Raw genomic sequence first — 19,590 nt, 5'->3', positions numbered from 1 at the left:
TATTTACCTGACTTGCTGACTAGAAATAAATTAACTTTAACTGTTCTAATAACTCACTAACTAGCAAAGAATATGAACAAATGTGCACACGTGGCTACATGCAGCTCTCACTTTGATCTCAAAACCAGCGCATCTACTTGCGACCAATGGCACAGATCCATATATGGCAATGGTCTATTTGCATATAGGGATTATACAGCTCTGATTGGTTATGCACCACCGGTCTGTGTAGAGTACGGGCCTGAGTCGTATAGAATAGAATCCTACTTCTATGTGCTGTGCATACAAGAAAATATCTTGCATAATTCATTTTGTTTCGGTATGTTGCATTGAAAGTGGCGAATATTGCATTGATTCGATCACAATTCCCACAGCAGAGGGAAACGTTGATAGTGTTAACTAAAGGGGAAAACTAGAAGTTTGAGTGAAGTTCAATCTCGTGCTTCTCTGAGGGGGCTGATATTTCTTCTGTGCGGCAGTCCCGGGGGAGCTTAGAGGGAACATTGCATAGGACCCTGATCTGTTAGCTGGTGCCTGTAGCTTAGATACTCACTACACAGCACTAGGATGAGTCTGGACTGTTTTTCATATAGATAGACCTCTGCCTATGGATACTATGGAAGATTCTAAGGCTGATATGTGCATTTACTGCAAACTAAGACAGTCCGAAGTTGTAGGGTACATTTCTGTGGTGACTTTATTTAGAGTTCTGTTCAACCTTCACTGTGATGATTGACAGACAGCTGTCGAACTGCATAAACTGAGATCGAAAGAAACACAAACACCTCTGTCAACACAGAATGACCTAGAAGAGGGTTCTGTTGTAAAGCATGCCAGCGGATCGTCACACACACACCTCTTCACATCTCTTGTGCTATGTTTAGTGTGTGAGCAGAGCACAACAAAAGCAAAGCGCTCCGCTCAGTGAAATTCTCATTCTTTTGCTGGAGAGGTTTCTTTGTCCCTGCGCCCACACACACTGTCTGCATCCCAAATGGTACCCTATTCCCTGCATAGTGCACTATGGGCCCTGGTCAAAAGTAGTGCACTATATAGGGAATAGGGTGCCATTTGGGACACAACCACTGCATCACGCCCAGCACTCAGAACAGTGAGGAGAGCTACTAATGTTGGCGGGGAAAGGTATGGAAGGGTGTGTGTGTGTGTGTGTGTGTGTGTGTGTGTGTGTGTGTGTGTGTGTGTGTGTGTGTGTGCGCATGGAAAGGTGTGGAAGCAGTGTAGCCTCTAAAAGCACCTTTCAGCATTTTCACAGCCAGGAGAGAAACAACTACAGAAATAATTTCAATAATAGTTGTTGTTATATATTATATATTGTTGTTGTTATATATTATATATATATATATTGTCACATTAGACAAAAGGGATGTTTCTGATCCCACACGTTACTGAGCTGTTGCTTGTTCTGTGCATATGGTCTATTTTAATGTATAAGTAAATGAATCTACAGTATGCAGAATAGCTTTGTGCTATTGTTCTATGATCGGTATTGAGGCAGTAGTCAGATTTGAGTCAGACAGTGCAGTCTAGTGATAGTGTAGCAGTGTGTTAGCCTACGGCAGGGGGATTCAAATCCTACCCTGGAGGTCTGAAGTACAGCTGCTTTTCTGTTCCCAGGTCTAAATCTGATTAGAGTGGAAGAGTTAAAGAAAGCAGTGGAACTGGCTTTGGGGCCCGTATTTGAATTTGAGGGGCCTCTATTGTGATGTGATGTAGTGTTAATGGTCGATACACACTAAACTAATAGTTCTATATAGTGTCAAATAAGGGTTATTTGGCTTGTAACCATAACAGAACCCTTTTTGATGCTATATAGAACCATGCTCATAAGGTTCTAAATGGAACCTGTATGGTGTATAAAGAACCCTTTCCTATGGTTCTATAAAGAACCATTAATAAAAGGTTCTATATAGCACCAAAAAGTGTTCCGCTACGGTTACAACCCTTTTTTGGGCTATACACTCTTAAAAGGTAAGGTGCCTGGAAGGAACTTTTGGGTTGCCACACCGGCGGAACCTTTCTAGTTCAAAAAGGTTCCTAGAGGAACCCCTGTGTAAAGGTTCAAACCAGAACCCTTTTGTGATGGGAAGGGCTCCATTTTTATACTTTTTAATAATATATTGTAGAGGTGGCAGCCTATCAGATTGGAGGAGTGGCTTTCAGATAGTTATTTTTGATCACCCGTTAGCATAAATGTAATTCCTGTTCATCATGTTAAGTTTGTACACTGCAAATGAAAATATTCCTTGAATAGTTATGCATGTTACATACTCTAATATAATATGAACATTGCTGATTACAGACAGTAATAAAGTGCTAACTATTTCAACTTTGGGATTTGCATAGGCTCTGGAGGAACTCATATGCCTCTGTTAGCCTCACTGAAGCTACACAACTGTCAGAGTTCAACCTTAACATGTGATGACAATACAACAGAACAGATGAGCAGGAATTACATTGACTCTTAACTGGTGGCCAAAATAAATATATCTTAAAGCCATGCCCCTACTAAGCTATGCCTCCACTTTAGTGTTCCTCCAGGAACCCGTTGCTAGATTGAACCATTATAGGTTCCTCCAAGAACCCCTCAACTAACCCAAGATGCAAATATGAACCATTGACTAGCAATAATTCCTTGAGGATCTCCAGGGTTCCTCGAGTCACTACTAATAATAAGAGTGTATAGAACTCATACAGAACCAAATTCCTTAATCGTTATTATTGTGTTCATTGACTAATTGAATCAGGTGTGCTAGTCTTGTAACAGCTAGGGGCCCTGAGGAGAAAATTGAGAACTACTGATTTAGTCAACTGCTCAAATGATACAAGGCCATACGTGAGTCTTTCACAAGACACCTCAACTGGCCATAGTCATATGTAACATGTAATAGCATAACACAACATATTAGATAAACTGCAATGACACTCTCACTCACGGGTTTGAATATTGCCGACCATGGCTAGGGGGAGACGGGGAGGGTGAATGGAGGGGAGTCCAGTGGAATGGGGTATGGGAAGGGGAGGGGAGGTGAAAGGTAGCAGCCTAGTGGAGCAGGGTAGCCCATGTCAATAGCAGGAGCGGGGTAGCCCATGTAAAGAGCAGGAGCGGGGTAGCCCATGTAAATAGCAGGAGTGGGGTAGCCCATGTAAAGAGCAGGAGCGGGGTAGCCCATGTAAATAGCAAGAGCGGGGTAGCCCATGTAAATAGCAGGAGTGGGGTAGCCCATGTAAAGAGCAGGAGCGGGGTAGCCCATGTAAATAGCAGGACGGGGTAGCCCATGTCAATAGCAAGAGCGGGGTAGCCCATGTAAATAGCAAGAGCGGGGTAGCCCATGTAAATAGCAGGAGTGGGGTAGCCCATGTAAAGAGCAGGAGCGGGGTAGCCCATGTCAATAGCAGGAGCGGGGTAGCCCATGTAAATAGCAAGAGCGGGGTAGCCCATGTAAATAGCAGGAGCGGGGTAGCCCATGTAAATAGCAGGAGCGGGGTAGCCCATGTAAATAGCAGGACGGGGTAGCCCATGTCAATAGCAGGAGCGGGGTAGCCCATGTAAATAGCAGGAGCGGGGTAGCCCATGTAAATAGCAGGAGCGGGGTAGCCCATGTAAATAGCAGGAGCGGGGTAGCCCATGTAAATAGCAGGAGCGGGTTAGCCCATGTAAAGAGCAGGAGCGGGGTAGCCCATGTAAATAGCAGGACGGGGTAGCCCATGTAAAGAGCAGGAGCGGGGTAGCCCATGTAAATAGCAGGAGCGGGGTAGCCCATGTAAAGAGCAGGAGCGGGGTAGCCCATGTAAATAGCAGGACGGGGTAGCCCATGTAAAGAGCAGGAGCGGGGTAGCCCATGTAAATAGCAGGAGCGGGGTAGCCCATGTAAAGAGCAGGAGCGGGGTAGCCCATGTAAATAGCAGGACGGGGTAGCCCATGTAAATAGCAGGAGCGGGGTAGCCCATGTAAATAGCAGGAGCGGGGTAGCCCATGTAAAGAGCAGGAGCGGGGTAGCCCATGTAAATAGCCGTTTTCAGTAAGCATAGGCTCAAAGCATTCCATAACATGAGAGCAGCATTTCTTTTTCAACTGGAAGCAATGAGCCCAATCAGTCCTCTATGAAAACAAAATAAACAACAGAGTAGGCTAATAAGTCCTTAGTTTTGGGTTATGCTCCGGTAAAACAATTAGTCTAATCTATATTTCCATATTTCCAAGTCCTATTCTTATAGACCAAGGGGTTTTAAATTAATTGGAATGACTGGAAATCTGACAGACTTTGGTTTTTAATGTAAATATATAATCATTTTATTTATTATCTGTATTGAAGTAGAAAGCAATGGGTTAGAAGCCTACATAACCCATAAAGTAAAATGGAACATCCATTGATGGCCTGCTATGTAAACTCTAACATTGATTTATCCTGCAATAGATGTCGTTCAATTGGTAATATACATTTTTGTCTTCTTCTAATGGGAAGTAATCTAAAAGTAACTGAAAGTAATCCAACAATTACATTACTGATTACAATTCTGGACACTAGTAACTGTAACAGATTACATTTAGAAAGTAACCTACCCAACCCTGTTAGAGTGTATGCAGTGGTTGGATAATGTGGATATGATTGCTGTTGTGGAAGATACAATTTGTAACAGTTTGATGAGTTCTCTTTGCCCGCTGCATGAACCGCACTTCAAACGCATCTCTACCTACTTTCCCTTTCAGTAACAGTCAAATTAACCAACATAACTTGAATCCACACTAATCTCTCCCTCCAGTGTAGAGAGAGGATAGGACCCTAGTAGTGCGCTACACTATATATAGGGAATAGGGTTCCATTTGGGATGCACACATCGCCTATGGGCCCTGGTCAAAGGTAGTGCACTATATAGGGAACACACGTAAAACTAAATGATGTGTTAAGTTTTAATAATATATTCTTCAATGAGGAGAGGAAAATCAAACCCAGTGTTGATGTATGTTACCTTCTGGAGAACTAGTAGACACACTCACTCACACACACACACACACGCACACACACACACAACTGCATGGGGCACACACGCAACCGCACGGACGCACACACACACACCCTCACAGTTGGAGAAGGGAGCCTGCGTGAGTCACTAACAACAGGACAGAGTCTTTAATGAGTGTTTGTGAGCCTAATTGTCATGCTGTTTCAGAATAGAACAACACATGGCTATTTAAATAGGATGTTTTCAGACCTCTTATCTGTGCTACCTCTCCCTCTCCCTCTCCCCCTCTCTTTCTCTCTCGCTCTCTCTCTCTCTCTCTCTCTCTCTCTCTCTCTCTCTCTGTCTCTCTCTCTCGCTCTCTCTTTCTCTCTCTCTATTTTTCTATTTCTCTCTCTCTCTCTCCCCCTCTCTCTCCCCCTCTCTCACCCCCCCTCTCTCTCTCTATTTCTCTCTCTCTCTCTCTATTTCTCTCTCTCTCTCTCCCCCTCTCTCTCTCTCTTTCTCTCTCTTGCTCTCTCTCTCTCTCTCTCTCTCTCCCTCTCTCTCTCCCTCTCTCTCTCTCTCTCTCTCGCCCTCTCTCGCTCTCTCGCCCTCTCTCTCTCTCTCTCTCTCTCTCCCTCTCTCTCTCTCTCTCCCTCTCTCTCTCGCCCTCTCTCTCTCCCTCTCTCTCTCTCTCTCTCTCTCTGACATCTAAAGGATACTACCATCAAAGGGCTCCTCCTCTCCTCTCCTCGCCTCGCCTCTCCTCTCCTCTCCTAGCACAGCAACTGGCTGCTCGCTGCTCAAACTCACTGCTGCTCAGCACTTATGTCTTACATCTAACACACGCTGTTATCACAGAGCCTTCACAGAGCTGGGGGAGGTGTTTTTTGTTCAGAAAATCAGGCCCTCACACAGGACTCTGATTGTGTGTGTGTGTGTGTGTGTGTACCTGTGTGTAAAGGTGTTTTATATTCACTCAGAACTCCGATAGTACTAGGATCTCCTCTGTTGTAAAACTGCTGGCTGATTAAAGTGTCCTAACAGTTTGGTGTGATAGCGTTTGTTTGATGATCTGCATGGATCTGAATATCGCTGACTTTTGTCGTGTTGCCAAAAGAAGAAGTGCTGACTGAGCTTAATCTTAACGATCCACATCTGTTTGAATGATCTTTAAACATGGGAACTTATGTTGTCTTATTAATCTCTTTCACAGCTAACTCCAGTCTTCTGGGAGGCGGTGGAGGTGAGTGTTTGTCCTTGTTATTTTTGGGGGAATATTCATGGCGCTGCCCATGCTGTTCACACTGACGCGCGCCCACACACACACACACACACACACACACACACACACACACACACACATGCCCACACACACACGCCCACACACACACGCCCACACACACATACACACACACACACCTCATCTCCCCATCATAATAAAACAAAGTCATCCTATTAGTCCTATACCATAGACATGTCTGTCTAATAGACCTAGATATTTATTTCTCCATTAGGATACCGTGGACTGTAGTGTCTGTTTCTCTCTGAGTGCTTCAGTTAAATGGGACTGAATGCATTAGTGCCAACACATCAGAGCGAAGCATTACACGGGGTGTGGTAACCGTGCAGACTGACTGTGCCGTGTTGCGGCCAGACGTGTTGGTCATTACTTTACTTGCTTGTCCAGGCCTGTTATTACCAAAGCAGCTGAGGAAATCTGAGGCGGCCGACCGTGGCTAGGGGGAGAAGGTGAGGGGAGGGGTGAAGGGAGGAGCCTAGTGGAGCGGGGTATGGGGAGGGGAGGTGAAAGGGAGGAGCCTAGTGGAGCGGGGTTATGGGGAGGAGGGAGGTGAAAGGGAGGAGCCTAGTGGAGCGGGGTATGGGGAGGAGGTGAAAGAGAGGAGCCTAGTGGAGCGGGGTATGGGGAGGGGAGGTGAAAGGGAGGAGCCTAGTGGAGCGGGGTATGGGGAGGGGAGGTGAAAGGGAGGAGCCTAGTGGAGCGGGGTATGGGGAGGGAGGTGAAAGGGAGGAGCCTAGTGGAGCGGGGTTATGGGGAGGGGAGGGGAGGTGAAAGGGAGGAGCCTAGTGGAGCGGGGTATGGGGAGGGGAGGTGAAAGAGAGGAGCCTAGTGGAGCGGGGGTATGGGGAGGGGAGGTGAAAGGGAGGAGCCTAGTGGAGCGGGGTTATGGGGAGGGGAGGGAGGTGAAAGGGAGGAGCCTAGTGGAGCGGGGTATGGGGAGGGGAGGTGAAAGGGAGGAGCCTAGTGGAGCGGGGTTATGGGGAGGGGAGGGGAGGGGAGGTGAAAGGGAGGAGCCTAGTGGAGCGGGGTATGGGGAGGAGAGGTGAAAGAGAGGAGCCTAGTGGAGCGGGGTATGGGGAGGGGAGGTGAAAGGGAGGAGCCTAGTGGAGCGGGGTATGGGGAGGGGAGGTGAAAGGGAGGAGCCTAGTGGAGCGGGGTATGAGGAGGGCAGGGGAAAGGGAGGAGCCTAGTGGAGCGGGGTATGAGGAGGGGAGGTGAAAGGGAGGAGCCTAGTGGAGCGGGGTATGGGGAGGGGAGGTGAAAGGGAGGAGCCTAGTGGAGCGGGGTATGAGGAGGGGAGGTGAAAGGGAGGAGCCTAGTGGAGCGGGGTATGGGGAGGGGAGGTGAAAGGGAGGAGCCTAGTGGAGCGGGGTATGGGGAGGGGAGGTGAAAGGGAGGAGCCTAGTGGAGCGGGGCAGCCCAACAGAAACCCAGGGGTTCCTCTTTTGGAAATGTGGCACTTACCCTGACATGATTGAAATAATGGTTCCTTGGTGGATTGGACGGGGGGAGTTGGGCTTGGAGTATCATCCTAATTAGCTGTGGAATTCTGACCTGTGGGTTGAAGGGGGAATCTATGGTATCTAGCAGTACAAAGATGAAAACAAGGTCATTTCTTCAGCTTCATGTCTTATCTGTTATCTGACTGTTTATCCATCTGTGTTTGGGTGTTTGCAGACCTCTCTCCCTCTCTTTCTCTTTCTCTCTCTCTCTCTCTCTCTCTCTCTCTCTCTCTCTCTCTCTCTCTCTCTCTCTCTCTCTCTCTCTCTCTCTCTCTTTCTCTCTCTGCTCTCTCTCTCTCTCTACACTCTTATATGATATATCCTGGTTATTTATCAATAAGTTAGTTAGTTAGACAGACAGTTAGTTCTTGCTATATAGAATTTCTGAGCTGAAACCCTACCCACGTCTAATCACGCTCTGTCCCAAGTGGCTCTCATCTTATCTGATACATGGTTAGACCTCGGCCCTCGGCAGCCATTGTTGCGTCACCTCAGTGTGCAGTTCTCCAGATCTTTAGCTAGTGACAGAGAGAGACCCTTAGCACCACGCTAATCAAGGGTAATGTGTGTGTGCATGTGTGTGCCTGTGTGTGTTTGCATGCGTGCGCGTGACTGGGATCAGAGGTTAGAAACATGAGTCTCCATAAGCAAAGTGGACTCACTCAAGTGCCTCTCAATGATGTCTAATGTAACACTAAACATTGGCTTCTTGATTGCCATCTCTCTGCTCTTCTTCAGCTCTCAATTATGTTTTACATAACAAATGTATGTTGCAATCGCTGCTTTGGTTACGTTTCCCTGGCACTGTTTCCAAATGCATTTGTGGCACAAATCCCATTAAAGTCATGGGACTGATATTAAAATTGTTCACGCATCATGTTCAAATCATCTGTAATCAATTGTAGATACTATTGGATGATTTGGACATGATGCACAAAAAATGCTAATATCGGCCCCATGACTTGAATGGGATTTGTGCCACAAGAAATTAAAACGGAATTCAACAATATTCAAAAATGCATTGAACTGAGTAGGAAATTACTGAATTTATTAGAAAATGCATTAATTTGCCCAAGATTATCATAAGACATGAACAAAATGCATCAGTGATTCATATTTTCCTTCAACTTTCTGAAGAGGCAACAGCACAGGAATGCCCCTGTCTGTGTGTGCGCGTTTGTCTACCACTTTGTGTAGCCGTTAGCGATGATGCTAATGTAATGACAACTGTCTTCTGGTAGATGGAAAGTTCCCAAAAACCTTCTCAATTAAATGTTACAGTAATTACAAAGTAGCCTATGCCTACCTGGCAGAATGATATCATTATTATTTGCATTAATCCAGTGGCCATTTGTTTAGCAAACTCTGCAATCACATGAGTGCTACAGAAACATTGCTAACCAAACAACGGTCTCTGGCTTGTGCTCAGTTGAATTAAAGGTTAACTACACCACCAAAAATCGACATTTGTTAGATTTTATCCAAACCTCAAAAGTGGTCTCCTGATGTGGTTTAAGAATTATTGTGGACTTAGAACATCCAATTATGTCCAAGTGTGATTGTTTTAGCGAAAACCTGAAAGAAATGGAAAAACGGAAACCTGGAAAAACGGAGACAATTCAAAATGGGAAAAAAATGGAATCAGGCAGAAAATATAACACATTTTATAGGGCCCTAGTCTTTCCTTACGGAAAAAACATTTTGTATATGTAACATTTTATTTCACATGTAAAATGTTGGTTTTGGAACACTTCACATGTGATGATATTTCACATTAAGATTCATCTGTGGATTTTCACATGTGATCACATAACCTTTCACGTGAAACCATGTGGTTTTGAAACACTTCACATGTGGCTATTTTTCACATGGTATTTCACAGATGATGCCCTGCAAACAAAAATGAGTCGTTAGGATGTCCCCAGAACTTCACACTGTGTTTTTAACTTACAGTACATTTTTCACCCATGTTTATTTATACTGTAATTATTATTCAAAATGTCCTCACCTGGGATTTGAACCCACGACCTCTTGGTTCAAGGCATTTCGATCTTCCTGCTACGCCACCATGTCTGTGTCAATAACTGATTTCAACTGTATTCCTACACTTTGGGCTTAAAGTAAATCTCAGCTTTGTTAAAAATACACTCAAGAAAAACTATTATATTTATCATAGTGATTCAGGAGTAACATTGAAACAGAATAATATGACCCACCAACATTAGACACCTATACAGAAAACCCTCAAATTGCTGAAATAAGTAAATTATATCAATGATGAGAGAATAGTCAGAATAACTGATAACTAAAATAACAGTCAAATGGTACTCTGTTGCTAAGTGCAGGTAGCTTAGTGGGTAAGAGCGTTGTGCCAGTAACTGAAAGGTTGCTGGTTCTGATCCCCGAGCCGACTAGGTGAAAAATCTGTCTGTGCCCTTAACCAAGGCACTTAACCCTAATTGCTCCTGTAAGTCTGCTAAAATGACTAAAATGTAAAATGTAAAAAATGCAGAGATGTATTATAGGTAATGAATGTTTAGGGGACTTCAGAGAATGCTACAGACTTTATGGCGTAGCAGAAAGATCAGCATACCCCAAATCCAGAGGATGTGATTTCAAATCCCAGGTGGGGTCATATTGAGAAGTCAGCACTAAGTAATCATGTCAAATGTAATCATATTGATTAAAGATGTTTACACAATTTTAGCTGAACAGTGTACCACTTACCTTAAAACCCCCATACCACGAAAAACGTGTGTAGTTTCATGGTATCACATGTTGAAATGTTGCATCCTCATGTTGTCACTTTTATTTCACATGAGATCATGTTTTGCATGTGCTCAAATATGTAGTTTCATGTCATCACATGTTGCTGTCACGTTGTCACATTAACTTCCCATAAGGTTGCATGTGAAATGAATGTGGTTTTTCACGGTTTCTTTAATAGCTTGAGTCAGGAGGCCTAAAGGCTACATGTTGTTGTCTTCACTAATTGCCCTGATGTTACTCCTCATAAATAAACCAATCAACTGACACAATCCAAGCCAATTAACCTTGCTAAAATATGACAATAAGACATTTGGTTCTGTGTCTAGTGTACAATATGCATAGGAACACTTTGTTTTTGTCTGACTCCTGACTACTATGTTAAAGGCTGGAGGAGACATGTGGGCTAATCTTCTTCTTCTTCTTCTTCTTCTTCTTCTTCTTCTTCTTCTTCTTCTTCTTCTTCTTCTTCTTCTTCTTCTTCTTCTTCTTCTTCTTCTTCTTCTTCTTCTTCTTCTTCTTCTTCTTCTTCTTCTTCTTCTTCTTCTTCTTCTTCTTCTTCTTCTTCTTCTTCTTCTTCTTCTTCTTCTTCTTCTTCTTCTTCTTCTTCTTCTTCTTCTTCTTCTTCTTCTTCTTCTTCTTCTTCTTCTTCTTCTTCTTCTTCTTCTTCTTCTTCTTCTTCTTCTTCTTCCTACCATTTCTTGTCCAGGATCTATTGTTGAAGGCTGAGGTGGTAGTAGAAACCTGTTTGAGTGTTGAGGGATCTGGGTTATCTGACTGGCTCTGCCCCTAGAATAATGTTTTCTTAAAACAAAGCTCTCTCTCTATCTTCTGTCTGTTTTTCTCTTTCTTCCCTCCTTTATCTGCTTGTGACATATACACTGGCTTTATCTGGCACTCTCTTTATCATTCTGAGGTGGCTGCTATGTAAACCTGTTTTCTTTACTCCCAGTCTCTCTCTATCTCTTTCTCTCTTTCTCTCTGCCTCTCTCTCTCTCTCTCTCTCTCTCTCTCTCACACTCTCTCTCTCTCACACTCTCTCTCTCTCTCACTCTCTCTCTCTCTCTCTCTCTCTCTATCTTTCTCTCTTCCTCTCTGCCTCTCACTCTCTCTCGCTCTCTCTCTCTCTCTCTCTCTCTCTCTCTCTCTCTCTCTCTCTCTCTCTCTCTCTCGCTTTTCCTCTGTCTCTCTCTTGCTTACCTTCTCCTCCTATCATCTTGCATGTGAAGTTGTGAGTTGGACCTCCTGCCATGAGTGTGTGTGTGTGTGTGTGTGTGTGTGTGTGTGTGAGAAAGATGTCAGCATGGATCCGTGTGTGTGTGTGTGTGTGTGTGTGTGTGTGTGTGTGTGTGTGTGTGAGAGAGAGAGATGTCATCATGGATCCGTGTGTGCTCCTGCTCATCTCATAGAAGGCCCCTCTTATCTTAGACCTGTCCAGGCCAGACCAGACTGGGTGCTGTGAGTGGAGGCTCAGGTTCACAGCTGGCAGGATGATCTATCACTATAATACTGGACCTTACCTCACCAGAGGATTGGTGTGTGGTCTCAGTCAATCAATCACATTTATTTATAAAGCCCTTTTTACATCAGCAGATGTCACAAAGTGCTATACAGTTAGTATTGTTGTCTATCAAATTGTAGACTACTACTTGCTCCCTCCTCTGGCAACGGCCCGACTCACGCTCCTTAAGGTCACGAAATGGCCCCTAAAACATATCAATGGTTAAACAATAAGCACACAAGACAGAGGATGTTTCAGAAAATATATTGATCATAAGCGTTTATTGGCAGGGACTTTTCTACCAAACCAAAGTGTGGATTGCAAGCACTCCATAGAGCAGTCTAATCTCGGTTAACCCAGAATTTAAATATTTCGTAATTTGGTCAGCTGCGTAATTAAGTTCTGGGTCCATGCCTGTTAGAAATGGGGAGTTCCGGTTTGCGAAGTCTCCACCCTCAAAAGGAAACTCTCAGCCAAAGCCCCCCACCCTTCCACTAATTTCACCACACGCGCAAAGCAGTCAAAGTTTAAGTACCACCTTCGCCCAATCCTGGTACATCCTAATAATCTGTGACAAAAACCCAAACACCGGTACTACTGCTGATCTTTATCCTACACATTCCCATTGCGACAGATTCTTCAGTTTACACGCGGACTCTGTCCGAGAGATTAAGAGCAGTCCATAGACTGCTTACGAGTTAAGGAAACAAATATCTGAACTATCCCATTACTTTTAGATTAAGTTGAAAATAGTCTGTTTTTAAGACTGAATCACTGGAAGCATAAGGGTTATACAGTTGAAGTCGGAAGTTTACATACACCTTAGCCAAATACATTTAAACTCAGTTTTTCACAATTCCTGACATATAATCCTAGTAAAAATTCAGTTAGGATCACCACTTTATTTTAAGAATGTGAAATGTCAGACTAATAGTAGAGAGAATGATTTATTTCAGCTTTTATTTATTTCATTACATTCCCAGTGGGTCAGAAGTTTACATACACTCACTTAGTATTTGGTAGCATTGCCTTTAAATTGTTTAACTTGGGTCAAACTTTTCGGGTAGCCTTCCACAAGCTTCCCACTATAAATTGGGTGGATTTTGGCCCATTCCTCCTGACAGAGCTGGTGTAACTGAGTCAGGTTTGTAGGCCTCCTTGCTCGCACATGCTTTTTCAGTTCTGCCCACACATTTTCTATAGGATTGAGGTCAGAGCTTTGTGATGGCCACTCCAATACCTTGACTTTGTTGTCCTTAAGCCATTTTGCCACAACTTTGGAAGTATGCTTGGGGTCATTGTCCTGTTGGAAGACCCATTTGCGACCAAGCTTTAACTTCCTGACTGATGTCTTGAGATGTTGCTTCAATATATCCACATAATTTTCCTTCCTCATGATGCCATCTATTTTGTGAAGTGCACCAGTCCCTCCTGCAGCAAAGGACCCCCACAGCATAATGCTGCCGCCCCCGTGCTTCACGTTGGGATGGTGTTCTTCAGCTTGCAAGCTGCCCCCTTTTTCCTCCAAACATAACGATGGTCATTATGGCCAAACAGTTCTATTTTTGTTTCATCAGACCAGAGGACATTTCTCCAAAAAGTAAGATCTTTGTCCCCATGTGCAGTTGCAAACTGTAGTCTGGCTTTTTTATGGCGGTTTTGGAGCAGTGGCTTCTTCCTTGCTGAGCGGCCTTTCAGGTTATGTCGATATAGGACTCGTTTTACTGTGGATATAGATACTTTTGTACCCGTTTCCTCCAGCATCTTCACAAGGTCCTTTGCTGTTGTTCTGGGATTGATTTGCACTTTTCGCACCAAAGTACGTTCATCTCTAGGAGACAGAACGCGTCTCCTTCCTGAGCGGTTTGAATGCTGCATGGTCCCATGGTGTATATACTTATGTACTATTGTTTGTACAGATGAACGTGGTACCTTCAGGCGTTTGAAAATTGCTCCCAAGGATGAACCAGACTTGTGGAGGTATACCATTTTTTTTTTGAGGTCTTGGCTGATTACTTTTGATTTTCCCATGATGTCAAGCAAAGAGGCACTGAGTTTGAAGGTAGGCCTTGAAATACATCCACAGGTACACCTCCAATTGACTCAAATGATGTCAATTAGCCTATCAGAAGCTTCTAAAGCCATGACATCCTTTTCTGGAATTTTCCAAGCTGTTTAAAGGCACAGTGAACTTAGTGTATGTAAACTTCTGACCCACTGGAATTGTGATACGGTGAATTATAAGTGAAATAATCTGTCTGTAAACAATTGTTGGAAAAATTACTTGTGTCATGCACAAAGTAGATGTCCTAACCGACTTGCCAAAACTATAGTTTGTTAACAAGAAATTTCTGGAGTGGGTGAAAAACGAGTTTTAATGACTTCAACCTAAGTGAATGTAAACTTCCGACTTCAACTGTACATGTAACATTTATACCTCAATCACATATCAGTAGTAATGAAGGAATAAAAATCCACTAGAGAAAAACTCTCAGGACCGGCCAGCTGTTGTGTATAGGCTACAGTACATCTCCCTGTTTTAGGATTAGCTCGTGTTCGCGAGGTTGACAACATTAGCAAAACATTCACATTACAACTCTTCTTCAAGTCGTTGCAACAGTTGTTTCACAACAGTTTTTCTGAATAAAATGTTCTGTATATTTCCTTTTATAATCCTGTGTTGTGTCTTTTACTGTTGATATGTTCTAGGGGACATTTTGAGACCTTAAGTAGCAGCAGGTCCTCTGGAATGTCTACGAATGGCATGTCCATCTTTTTTGTAAGAAATTACACTGGTCACTCAAAACATTTATAAAGTATTTATAAAGTATAAATAGCCCACACTAGATGTGGCCACGCAAAAAGACTTAACTAATGATTAGTGAATGGTTTATGATGACCTATATTAAACATCTTATCAAAGGAGTAATCATTAATACATTATTAATAAACTATTAAGTAATCCTTTATAAATGCTCTATTACGTGGAGTTATTATAACGTGCTACCAGCAATTCTCACCGTATATTAAACTGTGTTTGATTGCCTATATGTGATAATGTGTCTAAGTGTTTCGGTTTAGCTGTTCATTTGCTGTTTTAATTTGGGATACTTGTGTTGTTGTTTGTTGTTGTTGATGTTAGAACATCGTTTATTTCAGCAGAGATTGCATTCTCTATATATATCTCTCACAATCTTCTACAAGTTTAGGCTTTTTGTTTTTGACCAAATAACAGTGGTGTTTTGCATGATAAACAGACTACCTCAGCTGAAATTTCACACATACATTATATATGCAGTGGCTTGCGAAAGTATTCACCCCCCTTGGCATTTTCCTATTTTGTTGCCTTACAACCTGGAATTAAAACGGATTTTTTGGGGGGTTTGTATCATTTTATTTACACAACATGCCTACCACTTTGAAGATGTAAAATATTTGTTTATTGTGAAACAAACAAGAAATAAGACAAAAAAACTGAAAACTTGAGCGTGCATAACTATTCATCCCCCCTAAGTCAATACGTTGTAGAGACACATTTTGCAGCAATTACAGCTGCAAATCTCTTGGGGTATGTCTCTATAAGCTAGGCACATCTAGCCACTGCGATTTTTGCCCATTCTTCAAGGCAAACCTGCTCCAGCTCCTTCAAGTTGGATGGGTTCCGCTGGTGTACAGCAATCTTTAAGTCATACCACAGATTCTCAATTGGATTGAGGTCTGGGCTTTGAATAGGCCATTCCAAGTTTCCCCTTAAACCACTCGAGTGTTGCTTTAACAGTATGCTTAGGGTCATTGTCCTGCTGGAAGGTTTGCCTTGAAGAATGGGCAAAAATCGCAGTGGCTAGATCCGTCCCAGTCTCAAATCTCTGGAAGACTGAAACAGGTTTCCCTCAAGAATTCCCCTGTATTTAGCGCTATCCATCATTCCTTCAATTCTGACCAGTTTCCCAGTCCCTGCCGATGAAAAACATCCCCACAGCATGATGCTGCCACCACCATGCTTCACTGGGATGGTGTTCTCGGGGGTGATGAGAGGTGTTAGGTTTGCTCCAGATATTTTCCTTGATGGCTAAAAAGCTCAATTTTAGTCTCATCTGACCAGAGTACCTTCTTCCATATGTTTGGGGAGTCTCCCACATGCCTTTTGGCAAACACCAAACATGTTTGCTTATTATTTTCTTTAAGCAATGGCTTTTTTCTGGCCACTCTTCCGTAAAGCCCAGCTCTGTGGTGTGTACGGCTTAAAGTGGTCCTATGGATAGATACTCCAATCTCCACTGTGGAGCGTTGCAGCTCCTTCAGGGTTATCTTTGGTCACTTTGTTGCCTCTCTGATTAATGCCCTCCTTGCCTTGTCCGTGAGTTTTGGTGGGTGGCCCTCTCTTGGCAGGTTTGTTGTGGTGCCATATTCTTTCCATTTTTTAATAATGGATTCAATGGTGCTCCGTGGGATGTTCAAAGTTTCTGATATTTTTTTATAACCCAACCCTGATCTGTACTTCTCCACAACTTTGTCCCTGACCTGTTTGGAGAGCTCCTTGGTCTTCATGGTGCCGCTTGCTTGGTGGTGCCCCTTGCTTAGTGGTATTGCAGACTTTTCAGAACAGGGGCCTTTCAGAACAGGTGTATATTTTACATTGACATTTTAGTCATTTAGCAGACACTCTTATCCAGAGCGACTTTTTATTTTTATTTTATTTTATTTCACCTTTATTTAACCAGGTAAGCCAGTTGAGAACAAGTTCTCATTTACAACTGCGACCTGGCCAAGATAAAGCAAAGCAGTGCGATAAAAACAACAACACAGAGTTACATATGGGGTAAAACAAAACATAAAGTCAAAAATACAACAGAAAAATATATATACAGTGTGTGCAAATGTAGCAAGTTATGGAGGTAAGGCAATACATAGGCTATAGTGCAAAATAATTACAATTAGTATTAACACTGGAATGATAGATGTGCAAGAGATGATGTGCAAATAGAGATACTGGGGTACAAATGAGCAAAATAAATAACAATATAGGGATGAGGTAGTTGGGCGGGCTAATTTCAGATGGGCTGTGTACAGGTGCAGTGATCGGTAAGGTGCTCTGACAACTGATGCTTAAAGTTAGTGAGGGAGATAAGTGTCTCCAGCTTCAGAGATTTTTGCAATTTGTTCCAGTCATTGGCAGCAGAGAACTGGAAGGAATGGCGGCCAAAGGAGGTGTTGACTTTGGGGATGACCAGTGAGATATACCTGCTGGAGCTCATACTACGGGTGGGTGTTGCTATGGTGACCAATGAGCTAAGATAAGGTGGGGATTTGCCTAGCAGTGATTTATAGATGGCCTGGAGCCAGTGGGTTTGGCGACGAATATGTAGTGAGGACCAGCCAATAAGAGCGTACAGGTCACAGTGGTGGGTAGTATATGGGGCTTTGGAGACAAAACGGATGGCACTGTGATAGACTACATCCAATTTGCTGAGTAGAGTGTTGGAGGCTATTTTGTAAATGACATCGCCGAAGTCAAGGATCGGTAGGATAGTCAGTTTTACGAGGGCATGTTTGGCAGCATGAGTGAAGGAGGCTTTGTTGCGAAATAGGAAACCGATTCTAGATTTAACTTTGGAGATTCTTAATGTGAGTCTGGAAGGAGAGTTTACAGTCTAACCAGACACCTAGGTATTTGTAGTTGTCCACATACTCTAGGTCAGACCCGTCGAGAGTAGTGATTCACAGTTAGTGAGTGCATACATTTTTCATACTGGCCCCCCGTGGGAATCGAACCCACAACCTTGGCGTTGCAAGCGCCATGCTCTACCAACTGAGCTACAGGAGGCCTATACAGTGAAGGAAAAAAGTATTTGATCCCCTGCTGATTTTGTACGTTTGCCCACTGACAAATAAATGATCAGTCTATAATTTTAATGCTAGGTTTATTTGAACAGTGAGACACAGAATAACAACAACAAAATCTAGCAAAACGCATGTCAAAAATGTTATAAATTGATTTGCATTTTAATGAGGGAAATACGTATTTGACCCCCTCTCAATCAGAAAGATTTCTGGCTCCCAGATGTCTTTTATACGGGTAACGAGCTGAGATTAGGAGCACACAATTAAAGGGAGTGCTCCTAATCTCAGCTTGTTACCTGTATAAAAGACACCTGTCCACAGAAGCAATCAATCAATCAGATTCCAAACTCTCCACCATGGCCAAGACCAAAGAGCTCTCCAAGGATGTCAGGGACAAGATTGTAGACCTACACAAGGCTGGAATGGGCTACAAGACCATCGCCAAGCAGCTTGGTGAGAAGGTGACAACAGTTGGTGCGATTATTCGCAAATGGAAGAAACACAAAATAACTGTCAATCTCCCTCGGCCTGGGGCTCCATGCAAGATCTCACCTCGTGGAGTTGCAATGATCATGAGAACGGTGAGGAATCAGCCCAGAACTACACGGGAGGATCTTGTCAATGATCTCAAGGCAGCTGGGACCATAGTCACCAAGAAAACAATTGGTAACACACTATGCCGTGAAGGACTGAAATCCTGCAGCGCCCGCAAGGTCCCCCTGCTGAAGAAAGCACATATACAGGCCCGTCTGAAGTTTGCCAATGAACATCTGAATGATTCAGAGGAGAACTGGGTGAAAGTGTTGTGGTCAGATGAGACCAAAATGGAGCTCTTTGGCATCAACTCAACTCACTGTGTTTGGAGGAGGAGGAATGCTGCCTATGACCCCAAGAACACCATCCCCACCGTCAAACATAGAGGTGGAAACATTATGCTTTGGGGGTGTTTTTCTGCTAAGGAGACAGGACAACTTCACCGCATCAAAGGGACGATGGATAGGGCCATGTACCGTCAAATCTTGGGTGAGAACCTCCTTCCCTCAGCCAGGGCATTGAAAATTGGTCGTGGATGGGTATTCCAGCATGACAATGACCCAAAACACAAGGCCAAGGCAACAAAGGAGTGGCTCAAGAAGAAGCACATTAAGGTCCTGGAGTGGCCTAGCCAGTCTCCAGACCTTAATCCCATAGAAAATCTGTGGAGGGAGCTGAAGGTTCGAGTTGCCAAACGTCAGCCTCGAAACCTTAATGACTTGGAGAAGATCTGCAAAGAGGAGTGGGACAAAATCCCTCCTGAGATGTGTGCAAACCTGGTGGCCAACTACAAGAAACGTCTGACCTCTGTGATTGCCAACAAGGGTTTTGCCACCAAGTACTAAGTAATGTTTTGCAGAGGGGTCAAATACTTATTTCCCTCATTAAAATGCAAATCAATTTATAACATTTTTTACATGCATTTTTCTGGAATTTTGTTTTTGTTATTCTGTCTCTCACTGTTCAAATAAACCTACCTTTAAAATTATAGACTGATCATGTCTTTGTCAGTGGGCAAACGTACAAAATCAGCAGGGGATCAAATACTTTTTTCCCTCACTGTATATACTGAGATCATGTGACAGATCATGTGACACTTATATTGCACACAGGTGGACTTTATTTAACTAATTATGTGACTTCTGAAGGTAATTGGTTGCACCATATCTTATTTAGGGGCT

The 19,590-nt window shown here is 43.5% G+C and overlaps 1 protein-coding gene across 1 annotated transcript in view; it reads left to right on the top strand.

The window, feature by feature from the left end:
* macrod2 (mono-ADP ribosylhydrolase 2) overlaps positions 1 to 19,590 on the top strand; it is a gene marked incomplete at its 3' end in the record, with an annotated part of 1,170,384 nt that overhangs the window by 274,308 nt on the left and 876,486 nt on the right. The window contains exon 4 of the mRNA XM_041889532.1: positions 6,179 to 6,208. Coding sequence (XP_041745466.1) covers positions 6,179 to 6,208 — 30 coding nt within the window. The remainder of the gene's footprint in view (positions 1 to 6,178; positions 6,209 to 19,590) is intronic.

This window comes from Coregonus clupeaformis, chromosome 1 (genome assembly GCF_020615455.1).
Source record: "Coregonus clupeaformis isolate EN_2021a chromosome 1, ASM2061545v1, whole genome shotgun sequence".
In the NCBI taxonomy this organism is placed as follows: Eukaryota; Metazoa; Chordata; class Actinopteri; order Salmoniformes; family Salmonidae; genus Coregonus; species Coregonus clupeaformis.
This window is presented reverse-complemented; position numbering and strand designations above follow the sequence as displayed.